The sequence below is a fragment of the Lissotriton helveticus genome, chromosome 7 (genome assembly GCF_964261635.1).
Source record: "Lissotriton helveticus chromosome 7, aLisHel1.1, whole genome shotgun sequence".
Lineage (NCBI taxonomy): Eukaryota > Metazoa > Chordata > Amphibia > Caudata > Salamandridae > Lissotriton > Lissotriton helveticus.
In genome coordinates this window covers 1,090,923,843-1,090,936,401 of record NC_136068.1, presented here as the reverse complement: position 1 = coordinate 1,090,936,401, position 12,559 = coordinate 1,090,923,843, and the positions used below count along the sequence as shown (strand labels likewise).

General features: G+C 46.2%; 1 protein-coding gene across 2 annotated transcripts in view; it reads left to right on the top strand.

Annotated features, from left to right (window-relative positions):
- The window catches only part of SLC38A10 (solute carrier family 38 member 10), a 433,558-nt gene extending 427,370 nt beyond the window's left edge, over positions 1–6,188 (top strand). For both annotated transcript variants that reach the window (XM_078654197.1, XM_078654198.1), the window contains exons 15-16: positions 510–680; positions 3,031–6,188. In XM_078654197.1, the coding sequence (XP_078510323.1) occupies positions 510–680; positions 3,031–4,541 (1,682 nt within the window). In that variant the 3' untranslated portion in view covers positions 4,542–6,188. The remainder of the gene's footprint in view (positions 1–509; positions 681–3,030) is intronic.
- Positions 6,189–12,559: the final 6,371 nt, after the last annotated feature.

Here is a 12,559-nt window from a genome sequence, read left to right as displayed (position 1 = left end):
AACCTGTTCATGGGCATCTCAATAAACAGATTTGTAATATTTGACCACATCCATAAGAGGGTGACCTATTCACCTACATTTTTGAAAGTGGAAGAAAATGAAGAAGGAACATTCCACTGTAATGTCCATGTAGACGCTGTAGCCTGTGGGGGATTTGGGACATTGTTGGACAAGCTTGGGTTGTGAAGTGCTAAGAGCTGGGGCTGAGTCTGTCATCTCAGCCTGACTCTGAGTTCCCTATGCCCTACCACTGTTTCAGATTCAAAGGCTGGTGCTGAAATGTCCCAAATTCTCTATCCACCTGACTGCCTGTGTCTAGTGTCTGATAGAAGGCAGATCTATTCCTCATTTTCAAATGTAATGTCTATAAAAATAACAACCACACACAACTCTTGGTAATTGTACTGTGTTCTTTAGAGCCTGGGCCTTTTCAAAACTGTTTGATGTGTATGTCTTTGCCTGTATTATCACCTTTTACATGGAGATGTATTTATTCTCTTTGACTGTAGAAGCTGGAATGGGAGAAATGCTGGATCATGCAGTTCTACTGCAGGTTATCAAGGAGCAACAGGTGCAGCAGAAACGTCTACTCGACCAGCAGGAGAAACTGCTAGCTGTGATCGAAGAGCAACACAAAGAAATACACCAGCAGAGGCAGGAGGAGGGCGACGAGAAGCTAGGTAAGAGCCTCAGGCAAGACCATTGTTTGCTAATATTTAAGATACAGTGGACAGATAAGAGCCTGAGTGCACCCCAGGAGAGAAAATGGCAGGTAACATTTTAGAAGAATTGTCAGGTATGGTGGCTCTGTACTCTTAAGGCCAGTAACATGTAGTAACAGTAGTAACACATAGTAACAGTAGACAAGTCAAAATTGGGTGCATTGCAAGAGCTCTGTGTAAACCTCAGCATTTGAAACAGTGTTGCTAGTCAGGTTAGAAGAGCAGATCTGGACAGCACTAGGAACCCTGTTCTAATCACCGTTCAGCGATACCCCAGATGCCATTCCCCCAACTGTTTCTGTGGCGCACCTCACACCACAGCAGGAGCTTTCACCTGCACCGATTGCCAGTTCTCCAGCAGCCACATACCCTCCACACAAATACTAACCACGCCCTCAAAATCCCGTACCAACACACATGCCACACAAGCACCAACAGCGCCTGCATCGAAACCCTATAACACCCACTTGCATGCATGCTTCCCAACACACAACCACTCAGCAAACACACAACCAAAATATGGGGCCTGTCGAGTAACCATGCACCAGACATCCTCTTGATCACAGAAACCCTCAGGTGCTCCCGACATTGCCATGGAAATCCCAGTGGGCTACAAGATCACTTGGCAGGACCGCCTTCACAAGCCAGAAGGAGGACTCACTGTCCCCTACAAGGAATCCGTCAAGTACACAAGGCTACCGATGCATTTGAATCACCCTGGATGAGAAGAAACAGCAGCCCTCATCCTGCTCGACCTCTCTGCGGCCTTCAACAGTGTCTCCCATACCATCCTCATCAGAAGCTCCACGAGATTGACATACAAGAATCTGCTCTCAAATAGATCTGTTCCTTTCTCACGGGAAGACCCAAAAGGGTCAGGCTGCCACCTTCACATCAGAGATATTTGGAGTCCCACAGGAATCGTCCCTCAGCCCCACCCTTTTTAGCATAAACATGACACTGCTCACCAACATCATCCAATCACAAGGCATTACTGTCATCTTCTATCCCAATGGCACCCACCTCATCCTCCACCTTACGGACCAAACATCCACTGCCAGAACCAACTGCATGACCATGGTAGCAGACTGAATGTGAACCAACTGCCTGCAGCTCAATTCTGACAAGATGGAAGTACTGATCTTCGGCAAAAAGACCTCCTCCTGGGACTCCACCAGGTAGCTGTTGAAGCTAAGTCCAACATCCACACCAACCGACCATGCAAGAAATCTAGGGATCATCCTAGACAACAAGTTTAACATGATGACTCAAGTCAACACAGTGTGCACCTCCGGCTTCCACATCCTAACCATTTTGCGAAAAATCTGCAAATAGTTACATCAGAACGCAGGACAGACCGTCTCATATGCACTCATCACCAGCAGGCTTGACTACGGCAACACTCACCTATGCTTGAATCTCCAAACAACTACTACACTTCAGAACACCGCTGCAAGACTCATACTCGACCTCCCATGCCGCACTGGCATCACACCACATCTCAGGAAGCTTCACTGGCTCCCCATTCACAAGTGCAGCCAATTCAAACTACTAATGCACGCAAGCATTTGTAATGCACTAGGTCTCACATTACTGAAAGTATGAGCTCGCTAGAGACCTCTAGGAGCAGCTTGCGGTGCTGCACGGACACACACAGTGCTGGCGCCTTGCTCACTAGGGACCTCTAGGAGCAGCTTGCAGTACTGCACCGAGACATGCAGTGCTGGTGCCTTACTCACTAGGGACCTCTAGGAGCAGCTTGCGGTACTGCACCGAGACATGCAGTGCTGGTGCCTTGTTCACAAGGGACCTCTAGGAGCAGTTTGCGGTACTGCACCGAGACATGCACTGCTGGTGCCTTGCTCATTAGGGACCTCTTAAGGTAGTTTGTGGTACTGCACCTAGACATGCAGTCCGGGTGCCTTGCTCACTACGCAAGCATTTGCAATGCACTAGGTCTCGCATTACTGAAAGTATGAGCTATTGGCGTTGCATTATTATTTGCAATGCCAATACCTCAAACTATCAGTAAAGCGAGACTTATTGCATTGCAAATGCGTGTTTTAAACATCACTGTGTAGTACTGGCCGGATGCGTGTGATATGAGATATAATAGTGAACAATGAGTGACTGCTTACAATCACAATTGAGGTTCACTGAATTGGGTGTGGGTCCCCATATTTAAATATTTGAGGGGTAGTGGACAGGGCTGAGGCTTGTGGGATGAGCAGTGTCCGGGCAGGCTGTTTTACAAGTACTTAAAGACTGCCATGAGCAATTATTAAAATCTTCCAATTCTCTGTTTCAGGAGCAGACAAGCCACAGGAGCAAGCTGTTGCTTTATTGAAAAGCAAAGAGGAAGGAAAACCAGATGTAGCTAGACCTGCGAGTGATGAGCTTGAAGGGCAGAATGTTATTGAAGCAAAGCAACAAGCTGTCCTGCTGGCAAAACAAGCAGAAGTAGGTGCAGATGGAGCCATTGGGGCTAATGGAGAGCACCCAGAAGTGCCTGCCATTCTTGGTAACCTTCCTGAGCATGGGAATGCCCACAAACAGAAACCTCATATTGCTGACAACGTTCCTAATGTTGTAAATATCCAGAAGCAGGAGGCCAAAAATCCTGCAGATATTGCTCAGAATGCCCAACAGCTGGAGCCTAAAGTTCACGCTGATATTGAGAATGCTAAGCAGGAGCAACCTAAACTTCATGTTGATGTTGGAGGCAATGACCAGCAACAGGAGCTTAACGTTCACGCTGATATTCATGAGAATGCCCAGAAGCAGGATCCTAATGTTCGTGCTGAAATAGGAGGGAATGTTAAGCAGCAGGAGCCTAAAGTACATGCTGGCCACGTGGGAGATATTAAGCAGTGGAAGCGTAAGTTTCCCTCTGACCTTGGGGACATTAACAAACATGCTGAGGTTCAAGAGGTTCTGAATGCTCAGCAGCCAGAGCTTATAAAAAAAGCTGAAAAAGTTGAAAGTAAGGACCACGAAAAGGCTCCCGAGCCAGAGGTGGTAAAAAAACCTGCAGCTAAGCGCATGGGCCATGCCCAGCCAGAAGGGGAGCTACCAGGCAAGGAGCACCAAGAAGCAGGAGGGCACCTCAAAGTGGCTGGTTTGGAAGCTAACTCTGAAATTCAAAAGCAAATGCAGCCTGAGGGGAACATGAAGGCTGTTCTTGGCAGTAAGGAAATTCCCGACCCCCACATAGAAGAGACAAAGGCCAAGTTACACAGTAGAAATCAACCACCAGATGCTGAAGGCAAGGAACAGTACCCCCTGAAAATCAAGTCAGAACCCTTGCACAAACATGAGATCCTAGATCATGCTGGTCAGCAAGGTCCAGCTGTCAACCAAGCTCAAATTGTTCCAGAAGAGTCCAAGATAGAGGAACACAATATTCCACGACAAGAACAATTTGCAAACAATGAGCTGAGACTTAAGGAGAGCAACCATGAGAATATACGACCTGCAAAGGAGATAAACGGAAATGAACTGGAAAATAAGCCCCAAGAGAAGGGGGAGGGCATTGCAGATCCTCCACAAATGGAGAATGAACAAATCAAGCCAAATCGAGACTTAAAACTGCAGAATGAGGTGGAGCTAAGGAGGCGGCGGCGTGCTCTGCCAAATTCTGAGAAGTCAGGCAATGTTGATGACACCTCCCTCATCCACCTTAACCCCATCCCCGATGTGAAGGTGGATGGCCTGCGCAGCGCTCTGGAGCAGAGCCTGCATCAGGCTGCCGAGGGGGCCATACACTTGATCCATAGCCGACAACTCAAACAGATCCGTGCCAGTGAAAATGAAGATTGAACTGTTAATGCTTAAATACTGAGCGATCAGGGCATGCTTTGTGTACTAGTGGTACACTCAGCTTGACTAGTGTCCAACGACCAATTCCTGCCGTACCCTGCTGCTTTGACATCTCCAGAGCAGAAGGAGGGAGTGTCTTCCCTCCACGGAATTCCTATGACTTCTTCTCAGTTTGTCGAACCTTGTTATCTTTCTTTTTTCCGTTTATTAAGTTCTTGTGGAACACCCGCTCACAGTCTTGGTGCTTATTACAACGTGAGACGGAGACTAAGTCTTTCCACATGTAAGGGCTGACTGCAACATAAACACAGACTTTGCCGTCCTTTTCGTACTCTACTCGTAAGTGCTCCTGTTCTCCCAGGAAGTGTTTGCAATCAGTGAGAACGCTTTAAAATCTGCGATTTGAAACCATAAGTTCGGGGCTTCATGCTGGCTTTGACAATGCCTTTCAACCTCCACCTATTTCCCCCACTCCCATTCCTCCTCCTCCTCCTCCTCCTCCCCCTCCTCCCCCTCCCCTGCTCCCCCCACCGATCATGCTGATGCTGCTGATGGAAACTATATTGACTGTACAGTACTGCCTGGGCATGTTTGCGTAACAGCATTTTGAAAGTACATATCCTTTTCAACATCCAACAAATGTTTTTCCAGAGTCTTGAGTGAATATCATAGCGTTTCTTTCAGTTTGGCATTGTCGTACTTTAGAGGGTTTACTTCCCAGGTGCCTCTCCCTTCAGCCATATGCTGGTGGGTGCTCTTTATATGGTATAATCATGTTTTCTGTTTATCATTTTGAAAATTCATGCAGATGTTTCTTGGTAAAAAAAAATATTGGATATGGAAGTGAGTTTTAACATTGATGATTCTTCGACAACCTCCTCTATGTCCACACCTAGTCTGGAGTCACTAGCAGAGCTGGGCAACTTTAAGTGCTGCTTCTGTTGGTTATTTAATATTAAGAACCCAGTGTCCAGTTAAATGAAGTCATTGGGTACCAGCTGATGCCAAGGCATTTAAAATATCAATGGCGTTAGTAATACCAATGATGGGTTGGGTCATGTGGCAAAATAGTTTTGTACGGGGCCAGTAAGTCTTTATTTGTAAGTAAAAGGATAAGGTGTCAGTAGTATGTTCACAGTACATGTTTACTAGAATAACATTCTGTTTAGAGTTAAAAAAAAATATTTTAAAAACAGGGTAAAATATCTATTTTTTTCAGCTGGGCTGGTCACAGCTAAATAAAGGAATTAAATACGCAGTTTGGAATTTGGTTCAGGTTTACCTTGTTTGTTTTTAGAAGCTAGTTTATTTTTAGGAACTATTTTGCTATAATAAAGACTTCTAGTATGCATTGCAGATGTTTAAAGCATTTGATAAACTGTTTTATTCCTACTTCAGTTGGGCGGGCCCTGGAAGCAGTTCTAGAACCATCCTAAAGTTTATGTAATTTTAGATCTTAGCGTTAGCAGTATGCTGTCATTTCACTGAAATCCGTTACATTTTAGTGGAAAGAGCTCATTTCTGTGTTTCAGCAACAGCCTGGTTTTAGATTTGAAGCAAGATTGTGCCTATCTGTTTAACTCTTATGAAGAAGATGATTGCTGGCACCTGCCTGATACTGTCAAACTAATAAAACTGTTTAACATATAGAAGTGTGAGCATTTAAAATTCAAAGTTCAGTGACTAGAATGCGTTTATCGAAGATCTAAGGAGCACAAATTGCAAATCTCGGCAGGCATCAAAGAAGTGATACTACATGTCTTTTATTTTCTACAGTTTTATAAACCCCTGCGTGTAAATCAGTTTGCTTAATTTTGAACGCGTCTTACAGCACATCACTTACAGTATGTTAAGCACATCACGATTTACCCTTGGGGCACATGCAGCAGATTGGGGGAATACGGGATTTGTTATTTACTCCAGTATTGGAACTTTCATAGATTCCTATAGCTTGTATCATTCCCTGTGGTCGGAATGGGTGCCTCGGTAAATAAAAAATAACATAGCAGTAGGTACAAAAGAGAAAGAAAGGCCTAGGTCTTGTCTCATTTTGTAGCATATCCACCTCTTTTTGTAAAAGAGACCGAACTAATACAACAACCAATCAGATTAGCCTCACCCCTTAGAACCTTCCTAAGAGAGCTTCAGAGCCTCAGATTTTCTACTGCACGTTGTGCTAAGGGAGTCTCCACTGAGCTCTGCTCAGATTTCTCTACAACTTTGGATTCAATCTCTTTTCTCTACAATTCTTTATAGGATGTCAGACAAGGAGAAGCATAAGGACTGCATTTATTGCTTGTACTCTGATCACAAGGCCACTGATTGTAAGATCTGCAGGACCTTCTCTACCAAGACCCTGAGAGACCGGGAAGGACGTTTGCTGACCTGGCTGCAGAAGCTGAAGTCACGTAAAGAGGAAGTATCTAGTGACAGTGATGATGCCTCCTCAGCAACATCTTCAAGGAGGTCTAGAAAGAGGGGTAGGTCTTCCCTTCAACTTCGACTGATCCTCCTACTAATGCCTTACAAACGACCTCTGATAGGTCTGACAGGCCCAGTCGCAAGAAATTTCCTCACCGAGGTGTAAAGTAGAAGGAGGGACTAGTTCCTGAGGTTCTTTCTACTCAGAAGGCTTGCCACGGACCTTCTGTTTCTCCTCCACCATCTGACAAGCCAAAGCTGTTCAAAAACCCAGCTTCTGTACCTCCGGATGGAAGATCTGAAAAGAAAATCTGTCCGTCGACGACAACACCAGGTACATCAATGACGACATCTAAGATTCACCAGACGTCGATTCCAGCTCTGTCAACGGGCACGTCGACGAGGACTTCACCGACGACGACTTTGTCTGCGCTACAGGTACCTGTTACAATGTCGTCGACGAGGATGACTACCTCGACGTAGACGATGATGACGCCAACGACGGTGTTGACGACGATGTCGACATTGACATCTACAATGGTAATGACGACGAGCTTGTTGACGCTACTGTCGACGATCCACTCTCCGCCGCCGATTTCTTCGACGACGACCTCGTCGACGATCTCGTCAACGATACAGAAAGGTCAAATTTCGATAAAAAGATCTCAAATAACACCAGAAACTATATCTCCTCGTAGAGTAACACCATTACCTCCAGCATTGCTCTTGGATGAGGAATTTTCAGAGTCCTTATGGGAATGCATACAGTCCATTCCAACTTAAAGTAAAATACCAGGATTCGGATTCTGAGGACTATTACATGGAACAACAGCAATACCTTCCACAAGATAGACCTCAAGAACAACCGCAACAGGGTATGGTGGCCATGCCGTCTTCACTTATAAGTGACTTACAAATCATGTTGTTAGATTATAAGAGGAGATTTCCATCACAAACCTCTGAACAACAATCAATGCAAGCGCCTCCTTCGCCACCTCCAAGCTATTCTTCTGCCACATCGGCTACTCCGCTATGTCAACCTCAGGAGCCGGAGCCGACAGAAGGTCGCCAGAATGTCTTCACTGTGCATGATGATGATGATGATTCATCTGATGATGATCAGAATGTGGAACAGGTCCCGAATCCAGATAGGGAATGGGACAAATATGTCATTCCGGATTTTGCTTCACCATTGCCGGATCCTATAGATTCTCCTCCAGCGGACATCGGAGGTTTCCATAATCTGATGGAGAGGGCTTCCAAACGGTTTGGTCTTCCCATTCCGACTGTACAATCGGACTGCTTTCTTTATGATTTTAAGGAGCCTTACAGAAAATCTGTCTGTTCTATCCCGATTGTGGAACATGTATGGAGTGAGGGAATAAAGGTGATGCAGTCTCCAGCTACCGTGATCCCTGTTCTTCTGCGACTGAAGAAGAAATACAAGGCTCCAGAAGATGGTCCCGCTTGCCTGGTTGATCAACCGAAGCCGGACTCTGTCATCTCTCAGCCGGCTCAAAGGAAGTCAAAAAATGCATCGGCACCCCTCTCCACACCACCGGATAAGGAGGGTAGGCGTCTAGATAATGTAGGAAAAAGGTTTTCCTCTATGTCCAGCCTCCTTGTTAGGGCTGTCAGTGCACTAGCCATTTTGGGCCGATATGATCACCAAATGTGGTGCGATTTATCACCATTTATTGATCAGCTGCCAGATGGTTCCAAGGCTGATGCAAAGAAGATCCTGGAGGAAGGAGAGCGGTCTTCAGAGATCATCGATTGCGCTATGGACATTGCCACCACTGCTTTCCGCACCTTGGTGGGTTTGGCTGTTCTAAGACGGCAAGGTTGGCTTCGGGCCACCTGGTTTCTCCCAGAGGTTGAAAATAAGATCACTTGCCATTTGATGGGAAAATACTTTTTGAAAAGCATATGGACGACGCGCTGCAGGATATTAAGAAAGACACCGAAACGGCAAGGTCCCTTGGGACTTTGCAATACCACAAAGTGCCTTTCCGTGGTGCAAGAGGGAAAGGTTTTTCTACATATAGAGGAGGATACCAACAGCAGCGCTACTCCTTCTATTCGCAGTCGTAAAAACCCCAGTACTCTCAACGCCAGGGCCAATCGTCGCCTTTCTCTCGCCAGCCTTCAAGAGGACGACAGGGGCTTCAGGGAAGGGATTCCTCTAAACGCCAATAGCGACTTCCGGGCTCTGTCTACTGTACCTTCACCCCCTGTAACATCAGTGGGGGGCAGGATTTCACAATGCCTCCGCAGCTGGGAGTTCATAACATCAGATCAGTGGGTCCTCAATATCATCTGGTTTGGCCACACGTTAGAGTTTCAGCACCTCCCACCTTCCAGAGCCCCTCGCGCCACCGATTCAAAACATCTACACCTTCTACGTCTTGAAGCTCATCAACTGCTCATCAAAGGAGCGATAGAACCAGTGTCTCTATCCCAACGAGGCAAAGGGTTCTATTCCCGTTTTTTCCTGGTTCGCAAGACAGAAGAAAAATGGCGCCCGATCTTAGACCTGAGGGAGCTCAACACCTATCTCATAAAACTCTCGTTTCGGATGGTATCCCTTCAGGACATCTTGCGTCTTCTGAATCCAGGCAATTACATGGCAACTCTGGATCTCGAGGACGCTTACTTCCATGTTCCTATCCACCCAGCCCACAGGAGATTTCTACGCTTCACAATAGCCAAGAGCCACTTTCAGTTCAAAGTCCTGCCTTTCGGAGTCAGATCCGCGCCGCGGATATTCACGAAGTTATTGGCCCCAGTTGCAGCGTTTCTCAGAAAACAGTCACTGCAGGTTTTTCCCTACCTAGACGATTGGTTGATAAAAGATACATCTTCTCAAGCAACTACAAGTGCAGTCGAAAGTTGCATTCAGCTTTTCAATCATTTGGGTCTTCAACTCAACAGAAACAAGTCCGTTCTTCTTCCCTTCAGGTCGGGCAAGTTTCTGGGGGCCATTCTGGATACAACTTGTTGCAAAGCTTTTCCATCAGAAGAAAGACAGAAAAGGCTGATTTTTTCCGCCCGTCAATTGCAAAGAAGATGGTCTCTGTCCACCTATACAAATCTCTCCTAGGATCAATTTCATCTTGCATTCCCTTAATTCTGCATTGCAGACTTTGTATGCGCCCATTACAAGAACAGCTGGACATGCAATGGCGCCAAGCGGCAGGCTCGTTCGACGACGCGATAATCGTTACTCCTCTGATGAAAGAAGTGGTCAGCTGGTGGGCGATCAAAGACAATATCTCAAAAGGTTTCACTTTCACAGTTGCTCCAGCTCCTTTGATACTGACCATGGACGCCTCTAGAAGGCTGGGGAGCCGTCTTGCAAGACCTCCAAGTAAGAGATCCCTACGAACCCGAACAACGCACTCTCCACATCAATCTTCTGGAGCTCAAGGCGATTTGTCTGGCTTTACGGGCTTTCCTTCCGAGCATTCGGGATTCCACCATCCTGGTCCGAACAGACAACCCGACGGCCATGCACTATGTGAACATACAAGGTGGAACGAGGTCTCTACTTCTTTCCAAGGAGTCCCAAGAGATTTGGGAATGGGCAATTCTTCACCACGTCACTCTTTCAGCGGAACATCTTCCAGGTACCCTTAACAGGATAGCAGATACGTTGAGTCGTCTGAAGTCAGTCTGTCACGAGTGGTAACTGGACCAGCGCACTCTCAACAGTATTTTCAATCGTTGGGGCACTCCGTCCATAGACCTGTTAGCTACCCCAAAAACAGGAAATGCCGCTTTTACGCCAGCAGGGAACACCATCGAGGGTCGTTGGGGAATGCTCTTTCGATGGCCTGGTCAGGCGCATTTGTTTACACCTTCCCTCCAATTCATCTGATTCCAAGATTACTCAGGAAACTCAAGACGGAACCCTGCACAATGATTCTAATAGCAACAGCGTGGCCCCGCCAGTTCTGGTTCACGGAGCTTCTCCTACTCTCTCAAGATCAGCCGGTTCACCTGCGACCCATTCCTTCGCTATTGACGATGTCCCAGGGCCAAGTGGTACATCCGGATCCGAGCTCACTGCAGTTGACAGCGTGGCTCCTGAACACCGAGAATTTCAGAATTTAAATATCCCTCAGGAATGCAAAGAGGTTTTAGCTCAAGCCGGTGCACCAAGTACGACTAAAACCTATAGTTAAAAATGGAAATGTTTCTGTTTGTGGTGCCACCGGGAAAACATTCATCCTTTCTCTTCTTCTCCTCATCAAATATCACCTTACATTCTGTCGTCAGGTCTCGCCCATTCTTATATCAAGGTACACCTGGCTGCTATATCAAGATTCAAACGGACACCCTCTGGCCCTTCCCTCTGGTCTGCAAGAATTGTCAAACAATTTCTGAAAGGACTATTTAGGGTTTTACCTCCAGTTTGACCTCCGCCTCCAATGTGGCATCTCAATTTGGTTCTTGCTCAACTCATGAGACCTCCGTTTGAGCCTATTCTTAGAGCGTATCTTAAGTTTCTGTCATGGAAGGTGGTTCTCCTTCTGGCGTTAACGTCAGCCAGGAGAGTTGGAGAACTTCAAGCTCTCACGATTAAGCAACCTTTTTTACAGTTCAAAGAGGACACTCTGATTCTAAGAACAAATCCGAAATTTATTCCAAAGGTTCCTTCGGATTTCCATTTGAATGAGCCGGTCATTCTAAAATCTTTTTTCCCTCGACCTACGACTCCAGCAGAAAGGTCTCTTTATTCCTTGGATGTCCAAAGGTGTCTGAAATTCTATCTTCAGCGTACCAAGGATTTCAGGAAATCTTCCCAACTCTTTGTGGCTTTTAGTGCCCTCGAAAAGGATTTCACCTTTCCAAGTAAGGGATTTTACGTTGGATTGCCAGCGCAATTCACTACTGTCACCAAGCGGCTGGTAAGCCGCTAGAAGGACGTGTCCGGGCTCACTCCTCTAGATCAGTTTCATCGTCTGCTGCCCTTTTCGCTGGGGTTCCTATCAAGGACATTTGTAGGGCAGCTACATGGAGTAGTGCCCATACTTTCACAAACCACTACTGCTTGTACTCTTCCACACGGAGTGAGGCGGCAGTGGGACAAGCAGTCCTGAGGAACCTCTTCCAGTAAGCGGTGAGCTTTCCCTTCTATCCCTCCTTCCTGTTATTGCACATTTTGTATCTGGTAATGTTTACTGACTAATGTTTCAATGTCTGTTTATTTCTTATGAAAATATGGAGACAGTGTTATTCCAGTATTTATTTCACAAAATGTGCTTTGTTGCTAACTGCTAGCTACTCTGATACAAGCTATGGGAATCAATGAAAGTTCCAATACTGGAGTAAGAAAACAAGTTACTTAGTTGTAACTTTGGTTCTCCAGTATTGGTAACTTTCATAGATACCTATGCGCCCACCCTCCTCCCCTGGGAAAGCTCAGCCTTCCGCATATTTGGTTATACTGTTACACAACGACTACGAAAATCTGAGGCTCTGAGACTCTCTCAGGAAGGTTCTAAGGGGTGAGGCTAATCTGATTGGTTGTTGCATTAGTTTGGTCTCTTTTACAAAAAGAGGTGGACATGCTACAAAATGAGATGAGGCCT